The sequence below is a fragment of the Sciurus carolinensis genome, chromosome 14 (genome assembly GCF_902686445.1).
Source record: "Sciurus carolinensis chromosome 14, mSciCar1.2, whole genome shotgun sequence".
NCBI lineage: Eukaryota > Metazoa > Chordata > Mammalia > Rodentia > Sciuridae > Sciurus > Sciurus carolinensis.
Window position 1 is genome coordinate 37,323,599 of NC_062226.1, and position 20,397 is coordinate 37,343,995.

General features: G+C 42.0%; 1 protein-coding gene across 1 annotated transcript in view; it reads right to left on the bottom strand.

Annotated features, from left to right (window-relative positions):
- Unc13b (unc-13 homolog B) overlaps positions 1-20,397 on the bottom strand; it is a 215,012-nt gene that overhangs the window by 15,263 nt on the left and 179,352 nt on the right. Inside the window, 13 exon segments of the mRNA XM_047524555.1 lie at positions 2,501-2,629; positions 2,954-3,043; positions 4,797-4,865; positions 6,402-6,552; positions 7,147-7,310; positions 7,640-7,755; positions 8,176-8,345; positions 10,153-10,294; positions 10,841-11,068; positions 12,676-12,895; positions 13,385-13,459; positions 15,582-15,660; positions 18,092-18,138. Coding sequence (XP_047380511.1) covers positions 2,501-2,629; positions 2,954-3,043; positions 4,797-4,865; positions 6,402-6,552; positions 7,147-7,310; positions 7,640-7,755; positions 8,176-8,345; positions 10,153-10,294; positions 10,841-11,068; positions 12,676-12,895; positions 13,385-13,459; positions 15,582-15,660; positions 18,092-18,138 — 1,680 coding nt within the window.

Below are 20,397 nucleotides of genomic sequence, written 5' to 3' on the forward strand. Positions count from 1 at the left end.
ATAAGCCTGTATCACTAAGAAGTTACCAGAAACCAAGACAGAATCTACGTCCTATTGATTCTACCTCATTAACATCACTTAAATATATCTCTTTCTTTTACTTTTGCTAACATGATCCTGGCTGACTCTTATCATTCAAGGATCTCCTGATTGGTCTTTAAACTTCAATCCAATACCTCCTCTAGGGAGCTGTCAGTGTGATCTTTCTATAAGAGAAATCTCAGTGTTATTCCTCTGCGTAAAGTCTTTCAATGGTCTTCAATTAAGTTTAAACTCCTTATCTTGAGACAAAGTTTCTTCAGAATATGACATCTCTCAACCTCATGCCTTACCACTTCTATTCTGTTGAAGCCAGCATCACACCATGACCACCGCTTCCTTATTATGGTACCAGGCACTCTAAGGACTTTATACACATTATCTTGTTTGATTGTCACAATAACTCCATTGAAAAGAAATTATTATCATTTTCAGATGAGGAAACTGGGGGTTATATAACTGTAAATAGCAGAACCAAGATTCGTTCCCAGATAGCTGAATTCCAAAGCCTGATGCTATAACTATCCCCATTAAATTGTTTTTATTTCCTTAAATTAACATACTTATGCACAGTTCTGTGCTACCAAACATTCTATTTTCTCCACATGGTATCCCCTCCTTATTCCTTCTAGCTCCTTTCTTGAGCTAAATATCCTACTCCTTCCTTAAAACCCAGGTTGAATTTTACTTGGGTAATTTTTCCTGACACCCCTAGTGTGATTAGATGCCATTCCTGTGGGGTCCCAGAACACCCTCTGTGAAACTCTAGTATAGACCTATCAGAGAACTAGAATTACAATAAAATATAATAAAAATAAAAAGAACAATAAATGTAGCATTTTGCTTCCACCTCCAGTAAACAATAAGCTCCCCAAAGGCAGAGGGATGTCTTACTTAACTTTACATCTCTAATGCCCTGGATATTAAATGGATGAATGGATGGATGGATGGATGGATGATTGAACTGATGACTGAAGGAAGGTCAGTAATGGAAATGTTAAAAAATATCAAGGAGTTTTACCCCAGTGTAAATATTAAACAATGAGAAAATGAGAATGAGAGAAAGTAAAAAGCAGATAGCAAAATAAAAAAGGCTAAAGCAAGTCCTTGAATGGTTTGCAGGCACTCTTCAAAATCAATAGTTCATTCTCATGCTGGGGCACGGGAACCAAATATTCAAACCAATACCTGCATAACTGAAAGATCAAAAGTGATGACAGTGCTTTCCCCCAATATGAGAGAATTCATAGATGGTTGACAGAGGGAGCCAGAATATAGCAAGCAAAACAAAGATCCCAGAAAAACCTCCCATGGATGTTAGAACCAATTTTTATAAACCTTAAAAGAAAGAAGCCTTAAACGTATGACTGGTGCAAAAAACACATTTGGAAATGAGAGGAGGCAACATGAAAAAGATTTTAGTCTTCACTAAGGTTCTCCTAGGAAGCATTAAAAATAGGATATATTCACTAAATGATAAATGCTCAATAAATTTAGATCAATAGAGTCCTATCATTTGGTCCTATTACCTTTCAAAATCTATCTCAAATGCCCCTTGTTTTATGTAGCTTTCCCCCATATCTGATCAAGAATGACTTCCTCCTTGGAATCTTTTCAATCTTATCCCTTTTTAAAGAGGCCCTTCTAACAGACTACTTTTATTAAAGTTACATATATGCTCATGAGACTGAAGTTTTACTAAAGAAGTACTGTGCTTTCCTCAGACCTGGCCTAGGACAAACATTTATAAGACTGAAGAAAAGTTACTCTGTAAATATATGGCTAGCAAGACATTCCTGACAGGAACTATAACTGAGTAATTGGATCCAGAAGGAAGTCCAGGCTTCGAAATGAGAAGGGGGAAATATATATGTAAATCTGAAGGATCTAGAGAAAGGTATAAGTCACCAGGCACTGATTTAGGATGCCAGTCTAAAACAGGTAAAACAGCCAGCCTCACAGGAGCAGGTTGGCCTTGAGAATCAGATGGTTATTATACCTCAGAAGATATCAAATTGCAGAACAAAAGTGACCAGAGAGAAAAGTTAAACTTTCATGAGCCAGGAGCTCAGAGGGACAGCAATAGATCTCAGGAGAAGGCGGCACAGAACTTATAGGAATCCACATGAGTCAGAACAAAATTAACCTTCAGTAAGAAAAAAAGACTGCAATGAACTGAGAATTTCACTACTGAATGCCTCAACTGTGCTCAAAAAGAGGTTCACTTTCTTCAGCACCAAAGTAAACCTTACTGCTATTTCTGTTCAACTCAGGTGTCACATTTTGTCCAAGAGTCCATATTAATCCACAAACATCTCAATTAGATATTTCATATTCTACAACTCACTTACCCTTAAGCACAAGGACTTTGTCCTGAGCTCCTTTCATGACTCTAGCAAAGAAAATCTCAGGCTCCAAAGAGCCACAGTCAGCTGGCCCCACTAGATCCCAATCTTCTTACCAGCTGGTACTGGCGATTGTATAAGTCATGGCAGTTGTTGAAGATATACTCATAGGTGGAGTTCAAACAGGCCTTCACACAATCCTTTACCACTTGGCTGGCTCGTGGAGGGCTCTGCAGTTCTTGCACCTGTTGATTGACAGAAGAAATACAGGTTCAGGGTCCTGCTCACCTATGTAGGATATCCTCCCAGCATTCCCCAGATTCTTCCATTCCTTTTTGGTTTCCCAGACCTTGCCATGGGATGAAATTGCCAGGAAAGCAAATAGGGAGAACTTCCAACTCAGCCTTGTTATCCTATGGTCTATGTACTCTCTCAGAAGTAACCCAGGGAACAGGTGTAAGGAAATGTAAGCTTAGAGAATCCTGTAGCCACCAACTCTGCCCAATGATGCTTACTCTCCTGTGGTTACGGCCTCAGTCCAGCAACCCATTAGCCCAGTTCATCCTTACCTTCATTCTGAAGAAAGTAATGCTGGTCAGCAAATCCACTGTGGATTTTAAATCCTGAAGCCGTTCAGGGCTCCCAGCAGGGAAATTATTCTGTTGCAAACCAAGCAAATGTAAGAAAGGAACAGGGAAATATGAAAACCTTCCCTGCCAAAAGTAATGCAATCAAAAGCAACCGAGTGAGATTTTTCTGTAGTTGAGCTGGGCAAAAAAGTTGTAATATTAGAGGTCTCCCTCTTTCTTTTCAAGAACCTGAAGACAGGTCCTTCCCAAAGCAGAGATTAATACTCTACAGCTCAGAAAGCAACATCCTCCCCACAATCCTACTTTCCATGCAATGTTTTTGTTCAAATGAACACCCCTGACACACACACACACACACACACACACACACACACACACACACAAACCATTTTCCTGGATGAAGGTTCTTACATCCAGTGAGTTCTTCAAAAGTCAAAATCTAACTGTACATCCTGGAATATAAATGCAGTCCCACTACATAAAGATCAATCTGAAACCTAGAACCTGTACTTCCATACAGTAGACCCTATTTCTTCTACTATTCTAGAGCCAGAAGATGGTGGAACTCTGAGCAGAACTTCTTTGGAGTGAGATCCTTTGGATTTTCCTGCATGCCTTACTTCATTCCTTTTGGAATGAGTTTTAAGAGGAAACTGCCATGGAGGGCTGAAGGGATGCACTGAGCCACTCTCCACTTTTAAGAGTCAATTTTTTTGTTTGTTTTGGTTTTGGTTTTTGGTACTAGGGATTGAACCCAGAGGTGCTTTACCTCACTGAGCTACTTTCCCAGCCCTTTTTATTTTTATTTTTTGTGAGATCTTGCTAAGTTGCTGAGGCTGGCCTGGAACTTGTGATCCTCCTGATTCATCCTTGTTAGTTGCTGGGATTATAGGATAAGCCACCATGTCTGGCTCCCAAGGGTCAGTTTTAAAACCTTGAAATGGTTGCTTATATGTCAAAAATAAGATATACAGTCATCTCCCCATTATTTGTGCAAATGAAGGACACTGAAAGTATAACTAATTAAAATCTCACTTTTTTTAAAAAAGATTTTTTAAGGTTATTTTTATATTTACTTTTAAATGTGTGTACATTGCCTGCTCTGTAATTTCACATTTTAAGTGAGTAGTAAATCCATTCTAAAAAGATGTAACTTAGGAGGAGTTGAAAAACTCCCATCTTCTTTTTCCTGCCCCATCCAATATATCCACCCTCCCACTACATCTATTTCCTCCCTCCACACTAGGCATGGCTATGACCTCTGATACAAATTACTTGCCCATGCCGAGCTATTCTTTTTCCCTCTAACTAGATTCTCATGCTTCTCCTGAAAAATGAGGGAAGTATGAAAAAATACTAAATGAAAATATAAGTAAGTATTCAATTTCTTTTTCAGACAGGTCTCCCTATGTTGCTCATATGGGCCTCAAATTCATGATCCTTCTGCCTTAACCTCCCAAGTAGCTGGGATTACAGGTGTGCATCACCTCACAAGTATCTAATTTTTTGAAGGGCACTTCCAGAAGAAATTATCTTCAGGAAACTCCCTAATGGGAATGTTATCAGAGAATCTAGTAGAGTGATATTGAGTGGGATTGAAAAACAACCTGTCTATAACAAGCAGCCAGACCTGCTATTTATAAACAGCATGGTCCTTGGAATTAGGAGAACCACAGGTGTCAGTAGCACTAGCCACCTGGGATGGTGTGATGACAGACCAATTTTCCTGTTTTCAGTCTTTATATAACCAAGATTGGCCTATGTCTCCCTACTGAATTTGATATTATCTATTATCCCATCTCACAGCCATGTCTTCACTTACTCTGTATGTAGAGAGGTCTATCCTCAGTGAGTTGTGTAGCTGGTCCAGCAGTTTTACAAATCTCTCTTTCTGAGGGTGAGAAACAAATAATGAGAAGGGAGAAAATCTATTTCAAAGGCCCCTAAATTGCATCAGAAACAGAACCACTTGTGGGTATGGAGAAGATATCTGAGTGGCAACACTTCCTATTCCATCTCTGCCCATGGGGAGAACAACAAACAAGGTAAAGGAAAAAGAGGACAAGTGGTTCCTTTTCCATTTCTTAGCTGCTCTGTCTCAAACTAGGGAATCTCCCACTGATGAGGGGAAAGTCAAGTCCCTAGAAGGGAAAACATCCCTTTCTATACCCAAGTCAACAGGACATCACTCATGCATTTCAATATTAGTCAGATAAAAGAAATGTCAAGTACATTCTCCAACTTATTCCTGAGTTCTGAGGTTTCTTGACTTATCTTGGACAATGCATAGCAGTTATATAGCCATGGCCTGGCAGTGAAGATGGAAGGGAGAAGAGGATCAGACATGAGGAGTCTCTCTTTTATTTTTGAGTACTGGGGATTGAACCCAAGGGTGCTTACCCACTGAGCCACATTCCCAGCTTTTTATTTTTTTGAGACAGGGTCTCACTAAGTGGCTTTGAACTTATGATCCTCCTGCCTCAGCCTCCTGAGTTGCTGAGATTACAGGTGTGTGCCACCATGCCTGGTAAGGGGTCTCTTTTCAAACCACTTTCTAATTTACCTTAATGTATACTTTTTAAATGTCAAAATATACAACACATACTATTTTAGTAGTTGATTTTCATAGAAAAAGTGTAATTAAGTGTGGGATCATGTATCTAAAAGCTGTTGGCACAGCATTCCTAGAACTCATGTTAATTATATTCTTAGATATTGATTATGTCAGTTCATGATGGAATGAAACAAAATGGAACAGATATTTGAATGCTTAATCAATTACATTAATTCATCTACAGAAAGACCCTATCAACAATAACAAAAAAGTAATTAGTGTCAAAAAGCAGGTCTCATGGACTCAATTGATGAGGATTGAATATAAGTCATTTTATCCCTACAAAGGGACCCTCTGTGATGGGTCAGAAATATTTCTTCTGGTTTATAGCAATTTATGTCAGGTGACATTATGAGTTAATGATTCAACTTCTTTGGTACCTTAACCCAAGAAGAGCATACCCTGGAAAGGGAAAATAGTCTGGGTACACACTGTCATCTTCACTTAGACATCAGCCTTACATAATCTTAAAAGGTTTAAGTCTGATGCAAAGAAACTGAATAATATTGAGAAAGGTCCATTTGTGAACCTGTAAGACTGAAGAACATGGTGACTCAGCCAAATTTTTAACCAAGAGAGTTTGTCTGAGACTAGGTGGCAATCCTGCTAAAAATACAGTGGTGCTATCATTTATCTGTGTCTGAGCCAAGTCAATTAATATAGTCTACATATCCATAAGGAAAGAAGGCTCATCTATCAAGGTGGCAAATACCTGAATTTTAGGCACACTGACTCTATACAACTGGCTAGGAAAAATCAAATTTTTATTAATTGATAACAAATGGGCACATTATGTGTTTGTATCACACTCACCCCAAAGTTGGAGGCTGCAAAGCGGTCAGACGCAGAGACATTGGTAGAGGCAGTTGTGTGGGCATAGTAGGCATTGATATTGGCCAGCAAGGTGCTCATCACTGCTGGCACACCAGGACACATGTATTTGGATGACAAACATGCAAAGTGCCTGAAAAACACAGCATCCTCACTCTCAAAGATTCTGTAGAGCTTGCGGCAAAAGTCAAGTAGGAATTCAATAAGGTCATACGATCAATGACACATAGCCGGGGTGATCACTGCTCTGCTTATGCAGGGTTGCTGTCTGTGTACAGCTCTAGTGGTAGCCTCACCAACACGTCTCACATTAATTATGAATTCCTATTACGCAAGTCCTGGTTGACTCTGCACACAACTGCTTTCCCTACAGTTTAGTGCCCTCTCCAACTCCCACACCAGTCTAAGTAAGCTTGCTGGTCATCCCCGCATATACATGAGGATATACATGCCCTGACTGCTCAGGACTGTAATGTCTGGGCATGTGTGTACATGCATTCCATCTTATGCCTTTTTCCCTTCCAATTCTTGAATTTGGGAGTAGACAGATAAATACCTTGAGATACAAACATACTTCCTTTCTACATATATCCTTTGCCATGAGGCATAAAGCAAAGTAAGAAATCCTTACACACTACCCCACTAAGCACGTGTCCACCACATCATGTTTCCTCATAGCCACCCTAAGAATAAGTAGCCACTTCCCAGAGCCCCAAGGGAGCCTCACGTCATGGCCTGATATATGGACTCAATGCCATAGCGCATGGAAAATTCATCCACAATTTCTTGGGCTGTCTCATCAAAGTACACCTTCCACGCATCATCTCCTCGAGCCTCAGGTATCTGGATTCCTCCACTGCCCTGAATGTCTGTGAGATAATGGAAAAGGTTCTGCAGGACACAGAACAGAGAAAAGGAAAGGGTTAAACAGAGATAAAGAGCAAAACCAAATCCTACTGGTAAAGTCCAAGAGAATGTAAATAGGATCCTGTAGCAATTCTGTCCTTTGAATTACTACTTGGTTTCTCCTGAGCGCCCGCAGGTTGTTCTCACATTAGTAAAAAAAGAATCAAGTCTGGGCTCCATACCTCAGGTTGTCCAAGATAGCACAGAAAGCCAAGGAAAAAAATGAAACAGTCCCCAGACCTTAACCATCTAGCAATCCTCAAGGGCTCCTCCCTGCTTTCCAGTTCCCCACCTACAAAGGGCTGTTGGCTCACCTCATGGAGGCATGTATACTGCACATGGTACGGAGCTACCTTCTCCTCCCCCTTGATCTCCACACTGATCTGTAGTCGGATAGCACCTGAGACGGCTGACTTGTCTGTCCTCTTCTCTAAGAATGAAAGAAGACTGGAGATTAACACCAATGCAACTACAGACAGTGTAAACAGCCCCATCCTGGCTTAACCCAAGAGAAAAAATGGCACCAACCCAGGAATTTGCCCAATAGGGTGAACTTACATATAGTCCACAAATAACCCTATACTAGCTGGGTAAGAGAACAGAAGTGGTTAGGAAGCTAGAGGCATTAGGGTTGTGAATGAAGAAAAAGGGCCTCCTGCAACCTGGAGAATATTCAGCCAGAGCAAGTTCCTGTCACTACAACTCCCCTGTTCTCCACTCCCACACATAGTCAGCTCTCTGAAGGTTGGACAGGCTCCGTAGGGAGATATGCTTTGGGGATTAGTGATTTCCCCAGTTCCCCTTTCATGCTCTCCTTTCCTAGCAACTTTTTCTGGTCTGGTTTCCTCACCCAGATTGTACCAGACATCCATCTCGCCACTCAGTGTCCGAACCTCAATGATGGTTTGGCCAAGGAAATCATCAGACTCTCGCTTTAACCGCTGCTTCACTCTTGATTTGATGTCATCATCCTCATCCCACACACGTACCTTAATGCGGTCAGAGGAGTTATGGCACTCACTGTGAGAAAATTAGGCAAGTTCTGTTAGAGAAAGACCCTGCATCACCACTCCTATCGCTTCAAATTCCCTCCCCCAAACTCCATCAACTGTATTTCAGAGCCTGAAAGAGCAAGAAGAGTCAGGGTCCAATGATACTAAAGTTCCAAATGAATAAGTCTATCCCAGTAAATGGTCCTCCACTCCTTATTTGAGTGGCTGTGTGTGTCATTATCTAGTCCTTATTGCCCTAAAACAATAGGGGAATATGTAATTAGGGTCAATTTTTATTTCCTTTGTAGCTAGCTATACTAGCAATACCAACAGGACAACTGCTAGACATGCCACAGAGGAAGCAACTGCTAGGTCCCTCCCAAAGTCTAAGACACAAAGCGAGTAAAGGTGCTAGATGTTTCTGGTAGGTCCATATGGTCTTATTTGCTTGTTAGCTCTATGTAAATTCCCCATCTATTCAACTACGTGCCTGGTGAACTTCTGTCATCCTTTATTATTTCCTTGAATTACCATTTCCTCTATGGTGTTTGCTTTGGATAAGAGAATTGCCCAGGTTCCCCTCTCACCCAAAAGTTGTTCTGGTCCTGTTCTCTCACCCAAAAGTTGTACTTAGCAGAATCTGCTGTTCCTTTTTCTGGGTTCTCATAATATCTTTCCACATTTCATTACAATATTTTAGTGTAACTACTGCTGTATTAAAAAATAATGGACAAATCAACAGTGATCTTCTTGAAGCCAGACACTATCTTGATCATTTTGAGATATTGAAGATTGTGTAGGAACTTAAGTTGATTTACTAAAAGTGAGCAAAAATGACCATAGAGCCAGTTCATTTAAAATTAGTCATATAGTCAGGCAGAAATCATTCAGATTCTCAAAGAAACAGGTGCTTCTCCCAGTAACTGTTGCCCTGGATCAAAGATTAATTTTACTATACCACAATTCCCTTCCACATAAATTCTTTGAGGAGCTAACAGAAGATGGTTTCTACATAGGTACCTGCTCAGCCACCTGATTCAGATCCAAAGTCCTAATCCCTAGGCCTTAGAAGTGGGAGGATGAAGCATCTGGATTCTCCAGATGTTAGTCCAACTCCTAGCCCTTTTTCAAAATCAACCTTTACAATTACATAAAATAGTCTATAAAAATGAGTTAATGGAAAAAGGAACGGAGGTGAAAGCTGAGACAGAAAGAAAAGTTTCCCTTAAGAGAAATGGAAGCTTCTCCAGAACCCAGATTTCCATCTTCGAGTCAGAATTATCCAGTTGTAGGATAAGGACATTCTTTCCCTACTCCTTAGAAAAATCTAAACCTAGCTGGGCATGGTAGCACACATTTGTAATCCCAGTGACTCAGGAGACTGAGGAAGGAGAATCACATGTTTAAGGTCAGCTTTAGCAACTTAGTGAGGCCCTAAGCAACTTAGTGAGAGACTGCCTCAAAATAAAAAATAAAAAGGGCTGGGGATGTGGCTCATTAAATGACCCTTGGTTCAACTCCTAGTATTTAAAAAAAAAAAAGGTTCAACCCTTCCTAGACAGGGCTGGGAAGTATAATAGGGTAGTTAGAAAAAGCAACATGGGGTACCCATGGGCCTCATAAATAGCCCAAGTTAAGAAAAGGTGTGGGCAAAGTGCTTTAGTCTATGAGAAGAAACTCAGAGAAAGAATGACTGCTGCCCAAGTGAAGAATGTGAGAAATGGGATTTCTTCACTGCCTTTGCCTCTTCCCAGGACTCAAGACTAGAAAAGCAGGATGTAATGCTGCTTCTAAAATACACAGTCTCAGATAAGACAAAACTCTCTGTGACTTACAAATGGAACTTCTCCTCCCAAATAGGATTCAAGTTTCCAAAAATGGTCTTGGTACGTTTCTTGGTTTTACCAACTTGCACAGTCACATAAGGGTCACTGGATCCTGTTTTGTCCTTGGCTTGTAGGCCCTGGGCACATACCACTGCAAACCAAGCACATATAGGAGGCTTCAGATTAGACTTCAGAGGAAGTCAGAAGCCCTCCGTAGTACCAATCATAGGCTCTTCATCTTAAAGCAGCCTTCCTCTCCCCGTGTGCCTCCATGTCTATACTTAGTCTTGGGCCACTGCCTGTCTCTCAAAAACTAGCCCCAACAATCCCAGCTCCCTCCCTAAATGACCATTTACCCCTCACTGATACTTACTCCCTCTGATGTACGCATGTGCTTCAATTCCACCCACCTGGTAAATAAACCATTAGTTTACTATTCCCTGGTCGCCTATCTCTCCCCTCCTCCTATCTTGAAATCTTTGTATTATGGCTCACATTGTTTATAGATACCAATCTTGTCTCTCCAAGTTCTAGGATCTAGGTGAGAAGGAGTGATAAATAATGAGGCTCTCCTGCTTCCCCTCAGTTCTCTCTTCTTTCCCCCAATCACTTGCTCCTTCACACTCAAGATGCTTTTTCCCAAGGCTCCTTCCCATAGCCCAGGCATCCCTGTTCCCTCCAACTTTTGCCTGCTCACCAGTGATGGTAATCTTGGCTGACCATTTAGAGGTGCCATCCAGTACACTCTGTTTCACTGTTTTCATCTGCTGCACGTGGGCAACTTTGCTCACTGTGAAGACATCCCTGATAACATCAAAGATCTCCGGTTTATTTCGTTCTCGGATCTTCATGCGGTCCTTCATGGCCATGATAATGTTCTGTGTCCGGTCCTCAGCTCCATGTTTAGAGCTCTTTTCTGCAGCCCCTGAAGGATGGCCAGACAGAAAGCAGGATTAACCAACAGACCACCTACTAGACCAAGGTTGAGCTAAGGAACAGTGCCTGGGTGAAGATGTGTATAGCAGTGGGAGAAGCTTAGGGAGACTGGATATCTCTGGGAAGAGTCAGTCACTATGGGGCCTGCTGCTTGGTCACTGGAGTATGCTACTCAAAGGGTAATAAAACCTGGATAATTGTGATGGGGGGTGGTCATTCTACTATTCTATTTGGATATATATGGAAAATTTTCATCAATTCTCCAACTCAGAATAATACCAACTGATGTCTCAGTTATCAGGGAAGGGTGGTGGGCAAGCTTAACCCCACCAGTCTCATCCAAAACGGCCAAGCATGATAAAAATCCCAGAACTCATTGAAGGACACAGTTGGGTTCTGCCTTATACCTTCAGTGTGGTATGGTAAGCAAAGTATGGCCTTTGGTGTCAGATAGACTTGGATTCAAGTTCTAGCTCCATCATTCCTAGCTTGGTGAACTAGTTTGTTTCTTTTTTTTTTTTTTTTTTTAATTTTTTTTATTTGTTGATAGACCTTTATTTTATTCATTTAATTCTATGTGGTGCTGAGAATCGAACCCAGGGCTTCACACATGCTAGGCAAGTGCTCTACCACTGAGCTACAACCCCAGCGCCCCCAATGGTGAACTAGTTTTCCCCTAAGGGGAGATAATGGTGTTTATTTCTCAGGGTTATAATAAGTATTATTTCAGACAGTGTATGTAAAAATCTAGCCCGGAGCCTGGCATCTAGCAGGTACTTAATAAATGATCACTATTATATTTCCCCCCATTTTCTACCACAATCCTTAAAGTTTTCATTACTATGGCTTGGCTCTGGGTAACACCGGGGAGACCTGAAGGAGGAGGTCCCCTGCCTTTCCTGGGGTCCAGCCACAGTGAGTACTAATCTAGAAGGAGGGAAGAGGGAGACAGAAGCTTTGGGCAATGCCACCTCCCCTGACAGGAGCTACTTGCTTTCCTGTTCCCATTCTCATCACTCCTCATGACCATACAAGTCATATATGTAGCCTGGCCTTGGGAGTCTGGCACACTCTCCTGTACAATAGACTCCATATATTTGAATTTTCTATTCCTGGCACTGTTGTCTAAAAGGTCAATCTACACACAAGGAGTAAATGATTCCTTTCCTGGGTTCCAGGGTTTAGACCTCGGAGGTTCCTCTGTGAAGCCTGGAACCTCATGGAATTCACTCTTCTTATTAGTTTCAGTCCCTGATTAAACATGCTCTAGTCATTTAGGAAATAAGGCCACTGTATACTACTCAAGTTTAGCCTCTAGGATCAACTGAATCCTGGAAGAGATTCTAGCTCTATCAGAAGACTATAAAAAGCTCAAAGAATTTTTCCTAAAGGTGCTTAAGAGAATACTATAAGACTTGTTATCTGGAAAGACAACACCCCTGATTTGGCACCCTCCCTTCTCTGAAAAGGAAAGAGTTTCAGAATCAGAAGGACTGGAGGAATGGTGGTTCAGCCATCCTAACCCGCCACTGCAAACTATTTTGGAAAGGCCCTCTTGCCTCGACTCTCCATCCTTCATCCCATAGGGGTACTCACGCTGCAGGCAGTCAGCATTGAGCAGGTCCTGGCACTTCTCATGACACTTGACCCCACACTGGCTGCAGCGCATGCCTTGCCGGGCAATGCCCCAGAGCAGTCCTTCACACTCATAGCAGTAGGTTGGGGTGGTAGCTGTCCAGACCTCAAAGTTGTGGGGTGTGGTGCACGAGATGGGGTAGATTAAGGCCTGTAGGGTTTTCTTATACACATGGGATTTCTGAAAGATACACACCCCATTAACCACCAGTGATTTTAAGACTCTGTTGGAAGATGCCAGAACACAGAACAGATGCTGCAGGACAATCAGAACCCTGGTTTTTCCTCGGGCAATGGAGAAGATATACTAGCCTGCCCAGCCCATAGCCCAGTCTGGCAGAAAGAAGCCCTCAATATAGTGTGTTCCTGGTTATCCCACACAGGTTAGACCTGATGCTCGGTCTGAGCCTTATCTCAACATTCATGCTTTCTAGGGAAACAGAGGGTACCAGGACCACCATAAAATCCTGAGTTCAGTAGTCAACCCTTCAACATGAGCCTCTGGTCTAGACTCTTGCCTCTCCCCATATAGGAAACTGAGACCTGTTGTTATCAATAAGTTTCATAAGTGATGTGTGCCCTATATTCCTGAATTCCCAGTTAGTGCAACTACTGAGAAGATCACTAGTCCTGAGGCCAGTGGACTCGTGAAAACCAATAGGTCACTTACCAGCTCTTCATCCTTAAGAGAGGTACGTGTAGCCATTGCAGAAGTAATCCCTGCCTTCCGGGACTGGACCAGTGACTATGAGAGAAGACTTGTTGTCAGCCTTGGCCATCACCAAGGACTGGCAAAGTCCTAGGGAAGGAGCTTCAGTGATCAAAGTCACTTGACTATCACTCCATTATATTTTCACTGTCACTCACAGGTACTGCCCTGGGCAACAGGTAACAAGTGTTTCAGGTTCGTGTAAAACCCAAGGCCAGCAGGAGACTGTTCTAACAATGTTAGAAACTGCACTTCCTTCAGGACATCTACAATCAAAAGAACTCCTTACTCACTATTTTTAGGTGTCCAACCCCACAGAAACTCCTTGTTTATATGAAGGTAAAGGAAAATGAAAAGCTTAGAATGACAGAGGGAAACAAGTTATAAGAATAAGAGAGGCACACAACTCTGTCAGAGTCACGTTCAATAACTATCACTAGCAACAATGATTCTACATTAACTCCAATGCCCTGGTACTTCCCTATGCCCAATCCCTGGGGGACTATAGAAGCCAGCAGTACAAATGAGAAGGGCACTTGGCAAGACAAAGGGCAGTGCAATCTCAGTCAAATCCAGCAAGGCAAGGAGTTAGGTCTGAAAGCCAGGATTGTCCTGCTAGCCAGACTCTTGAGTAGAGCAATCCCTTGTATCTGCCAAGTCTAAGCTTTAGGGACAGCCCCTGAGACACCTGGTTTCCTTAAGGCAGTGGGCACTAGGCAGACACAAGTCATCATATTAGCTTAAGAAAAAATATCAGCTGGGAGGGGCTCAAGTGATTTGGTATGTGGACTCTTAGAGGACAGGGAGGGGGGCTCTGGAGACACTCACCATAGCCTGCACAGAGGAGAGCAGAGAAAGGAACAACACGAAGTTAAAGCCCTTAAGGGCCTGAACACTTTCAAAGGCAACTGCGAGATCCATCCCCATTGTACAAAGTAGGAAACATGCCCCAACCCCCTTTGTCTCTATTCAATTCAACCCAGACAGTTGGACAGGGCCTGGGCCTGGAGCTCCTACTCTAAGAGTTATGCCACAAGGTAAACAACAGACAAGGGTAAAAGACAGAGGAGAAAAAATGAGACATGAGATAGATACTTGCTGACAGGTAAGGAGGGAATAGAGAATTAGAAAAAAGAAGAAAAGAAAGGAAAAGAAAGATGGGATAGGAGATAATAAAGTAGGTAGGGCGGTAATAAAGAAGATATGACATCAGATTTTATCTTCAACCAGCTCAATAATGGAAGAAAAGAAGGGAAAAAAGAGAAAGGCGATAAATAAATGGTAGAAAATAAAGGGAAAAAAGAGAAAATATCAAATGATACTTTCATTCAACTGGCTAAGGAGGGAGAAACCAAAGAGAGAAAAAGAACAGAGAATGGAGAAGAAAGAAAAGGAGTGGATAGGAAAAACAGAATGAATAGAACAAGGAGAGCAAAGGAAGAAATAGGAACAGAAAATGGTAATAAGAGAATGGTTTTGATCTTACTGAATCTGAACCCTTATACATTAAATATTGAGTTTTAGAACTCTGGGCCCTACTCTACCTCTGTGACCCACAAACTACAGAAAATTCATGGAGCTGATCCTGTCTCAGAAGATATGACATAGAATGGGAACTTCTGGTTATTTCAGAGGTCCTGAGAGTAACTTTAACTCTTAAGTCTGTTGCAATATAATCCCACAAATGTTTATCATTGTCTCTCAGGGCCAGACATTCAATTAACAGAGATAGTCAAGGAAGTTTATGTCTTAGGATGACTTTTAGTTGACTTCCAGAAAGCTCCAGTCATGCTCATCACATACCAAACTCAATAATGTAGATCAAGGGCTAGAGGCAGTTTACAACCCAGGTCATCAAAGAGAGCTATAGAGATTCCCAGAGGATTCAGAGACCTAAAGAAAGACTCCAGAGTTCAGAGAACTCAGGTTCTCTGTTACAAATGTTCCAGGCAGGAGTTTGACCTACTGAGGTGCCTGGAGCTCTATGGAGTAAGGCAGAACAAGGTCCTATTGAAGCTATTATTAAGTCTCAGTAAGGCAACGATGATCTGGTCTGGAATACTAAATGGACCATTTCCAAATCTGATAGCTTGCCAAGATCCAATAAAGGACATTTTCCAAGGATACCGTCCAAGCTTGCACAAGAGTCTTTACTCACCAAATCACTGACAAGTGGCAATGGCTTCTTTCTGCGTAGGTCTGGCATGCTGTCGATGCCATAGAGCCCTCCCGCTGGCCTGAGGAGAGAAGAAAATATGTTAGGACCTTCGGCCCTGGCATGAATACTGGCAGGTTCAGAGTTCCATCCTCCTTTATGTCCTCTCCCCAGAGGAAGATGAACTAACCTTCATCATATGCCTTTGAAAGGGTTAAGGAAGACATTGAGGGAAATAAAGTCATGGGATGAGCAATGGAACCTGCTCTCAGAATGTCCTAAAGGGTCTCCTGTAGTTTTAATCAAGGACTGAGAGTTCCTTTATCCGACTGGAATAGTTTAAGATAGTTCTATTTATTTGAAGGCACTTGTGTTTCAGAATGCAAGGTAGGAATTGTTGGTCAAGAGGGCTCCTACTCACACACAGGCCAGAGACACTGTTTTCTAAAGATAACTCTTATCTCTACAGAAGGAGCCTACTGCCAACGTAAGCAAGACTACCAAGCAATGACATAAAGAAAGGGACCCTCTTATCCAAGAGTAAATGAGTCAATAGTTCTGTCTAAGAGTAAATGAGTCAATAGTTCTGTCTATCTGAGCTCCTTTAAAAAAAAAAAAAAAAAGGCAGGGGGTCTCCATGGAGAAAGAAGCCTTTCTAATCAAATGGAGGCAGAGGAAGTGGGATGGGAAACTACCAAAATACCATTTGGTGTGGGTGGTGGAAAGTTCCATTTAGGAAGAAAATAGCAAAGGGATTCTGAGAATTTGGTCTGTCCTATAGACATATTAACAGAGACTAGAAAACATTATAGCTAGAGGAACTGTAAATTTCTAAAATTTTTATACCTCACTGTACATATTAATTTTGTTATTTGCCTATTCTTTCATAACAACATGAAATAAAAAGAGAATGCTGCCAACAGAACATCAATCTTATTTTAGTTCCACTTCTCCTAAATCTTTATGTCTTTTGCCAATACTCCTTCCTCTCTTTGGATCTTGGTGTCACTTCTATAAAATGAGGTAGAGAGGTTACAAAATTTCTCTGGCCTTTTGGATGCTGGAACTCTGATCTTTAATGAAAAGAACTCATGTACTTAGTTTCAATGACAGCAATAAAGGAGGGCAGGGAAGCTGGGCTATATACAACTGCTGGTTTAAAAAAAGAAGTCCCAGAAGAATAAGAAGATACTTTAAGCAATATTGGCAAAGAATGAAGCAACAAAAATGGGTCAAGGTAAGGAACTGGAATAGTCAACTCAATGTTAATTTCTAGTAAACTAGCTCCCTGAGCATAAGAAGTGGACTTTGTCTTTAATGAGATTACCAAGCCAAGGGAAGTTGTATTCTTGTGACAGTTCCTAAATATTATGCTAAAGGAAAGAGAGGAAGACAAAAGGGAATTACTTAGAAAACCTTTACATGGTTCCATTTAAAAATAGTTTGGATATGTTCTATTGGCATGGGTACTTTTAGAAGGAAAAAAAAAAAAAAAAAACAAAGTTCACTGAAGAAGCAACTGCTGCCACGAATTTAGAGCTAATTCTAAAAATGATAATATGTATCACTTAAGCCAAGAAGTTTTGCAACAAAAATGATCTTTTGAAAAAGAAGAAAGGGGTAGCTCATTCCCCTAATTTGACTTTGATTCAAAAAAGACCAATCACAAAATATGCAGTATGTAAAAATGTAGTAGAGGGCTGGGGATATAGCTCAGTGGCAGAGAACTTGCCTAGCATATGTGAGGCCCTGGGTTTGATTCCCAGAACTGGAAACAGAGAGAGAGAGAAGGAAAGAAACTAGATAATTTTATGATCTTATGTTCTTCCCTGTTCACAAGTAAGAGGAGGTGATTACTGAGAATTCTGATGTCAGAAGCCTTTGTAGGGCAAAAGGAGAAGGAAGGTCAGAAAACGAACTGGCAATGTATGTGAGGGAGAGTTAGGCCTGGGGAGGCACTTAAACTCTTCTCTCTCTCCTAAGAACAGTCAGTCAGTCACAGGTAACAGTCTAGCAGCTTAAAATGACTCTCTGGTGCAATCATGAGTCTGAAATTCCCAGACAAGAAGCATAGACAGCATACACAGAGCTCAGAAGGGATGTGACTTAGTCTTGACTACAGTGGAATGGAATAAGTAGGTGACTCACAATAGCTGAAGCCCGGGGAGTACTCTAATCAGCTGCATCATCAACAATGAAATGGAAAGAAAGTATTTCCACATGCTGGTATTTTTTTCCCTAATGTCTTCATATTTTACATAAAAAGTATATCACCACTCTGATTCAATGGATCAACAATCAGAGAGGCAAGGATGAGAGAATCCCAAAGCTCCCTTTTCTGCCTCTAAGAATCAGCAGTTCTCTCCTCTGTCCCAGGGAACCAATCTACAGTGGAACCTTTTCTCTCCCTAGGGGTTAGCTAATGGAGCTGTCTCCACTGTTTCCCAGGGGGAAAGCTAAAAGCAGAGAGGGGTAGCATATGATTCACAGAAAATTTGTAGGCAATCACTTACCCTTCTGGAAGCCACTGAGGCAGAGAGGAGTCACCATCATCTGGAATCTTTTAAAAGAGAGAAAATGTTAGGTCTGGAAAGATGGGACATTCAACACATGGTGATATAGTCAGCCTGATTCTAAGCCAATAATCTATCATCCAGGCAGCAAGCAGGTTGCCAAAATGAACAGTACTTGTTTTCCTTCTTCCCGGTGAATGGTAAGGATACAAACCCGAGCCCACTGAGGTCCTGGGCTAAGGTCCACAGGAAAGGTGAGAGCTGCCAGAACTTACCAGTCAAGCCACTGGTATTGACAACGGTAGTCCAAGCCCAACAGAAGGGCCTTCTTAGGCTTCCAAGTCTCACTAAAGCAAAAGGGCAACTTCATATAGAGTTGAGTCTTCTTCCAGCTACATTAGTTCCTTTGGCTATCCCAGAAGCCAATCTAGTCTTTCTGGATTCCCATCTCAACTTGTAATTTGACAGTTTGGGTTCCTTGAAGCCCTAGATCACTGATGCTGAGTACTCAAGTACAACAAAAGCCCAGGGCAAATTAGACACTTGGGTTATCATTCTGGTGAATTTTATAGGACCAAGAATATAGTTGAAAACTGAAGTATCAAATAATTCAAGGAATGAACAGTTAAAAAACAAACACTTCTTACAAGGTTTCTGCAGAAAACAAAACAAGCCAAGCTTTTCAAGCAGTGCAGAGAAAAAAGTTCCAAAGCTGCCAGGACACTCCAGAGAATCAATGGCACATGATTTTCTGGCACAAGAAACTTAGTGCTGTTCCCCTCCATTCCCAACAATTTCCCTTTCTCCTAACTTCCCTAGAGCAAACAAGTTCCAGAAGGAAGGCAAAAGTAAGCTGCTTAATTCTGGATGGGGCAGAGGGTGGATGGGTGGGTACATGTTTGGGGAGAGCTAAAGGAGGGAGAAGTTATGGATAGAATGAGGCAGGACAGAACAGAATAGAGGGAGACAGGGCAGGGTAAGAGGAGATGGAAAGGTGAGCAAGTAGGAAAGGTGGATTAGCAGTAGGCTCAGATGAACTTTGAATTTAGGATAGTTTCTAGTAAGATGCACCTCAGGTCAACTGTGCTTTAAATCAAGCTTATCTGTCTACTGCCCACACTCTTATTTCACCTCTGCTGTGTATCCTGATTGTGAGGGTGGGGTGATACTGGTAATGGGGTGTCAGGCCCAGAAGGCAACCAGAAGTGGTTGAAGCAAAAGACAATGGGTACAAGAGAAGAAACAAAAGTAGTTGTGATATAATGGTTGCTCCTAAGGCTGCTTGGAGACAAGGGCAGGGGGTGGGCATCAGGTGAGTCCTCCTGTAAATCCCCAGATTCTACTAACCAGAACTTATCTTCCCTTTGAAAACAGCTGCTACATTGAGCAGGCGCTTATTTCCTTTTTAATTTGCCAGAACTACTGGGCTTAAGAAAACCAAGTCACAAGAAGTCTTTGGAAGCCAGGCCCAGATCATGCTCATTTCCTAAGCTCAGAGGGTACAATAGTCTGCAGAAGCACACAACATGCACACACAGCACACTGAAGGAAAGGAAGGGAATGGGAGGAGATCTAGAGAAAGTACTTATAGGAGGTATATTTATGCACACAACTTGCACCTGAAGGAAACACAAGGTGAGCATGAATCCTGAGCTTATGGGCTTCAGAACATATGCACAAACACATCTGAGGAAGATTCACAGTGTTCACTAGGGACCAAGTCACAGGCAAAGCAAATCCTCACTAAATTCAAGGGCCAGTGCTAACAGGCAAGGAGCATTAGTATAATACGCATTCACAGGCTTTAGGAAACCACACAACAGTCTATTGGAAGTTGTGCCCATGGAGAGGCCAGAAAGCCTGCTTAGAAGCACAAAGCACTGTCACCATTAGGGCCCCAAGCAGAGGTACAAAATTCCTGTGGCAACTTTTGCTTTCAAATACAAAGTATTGTGCATGCTGAGCTCAGCCAAGGTTTATAGCATATGCCAGAGTCTGCAGCTACAGGCTGAAAAGAAACACACACTGTGTAAATTAGGAGGGTAATCAGTCTGGGGAAGTCAGTCTGAGTACAAGTGTAAGCACACACATGCTACACTGAATGTGCATCTGTGCCAGTGCACACACACACATTCTTCCACTGTGGTCTAAGGGTGTCAGCTGGAGCACACACAGCATGAAGCATGCATACAAACTTCTTTCTGCAGAAACAGACCATCTGCAATGAGCCACAGCTCAGAGGCACAGATCATGCGTGCGCGTGCGCGCGCGCGCGCACACACACACACACACACACACACACACAC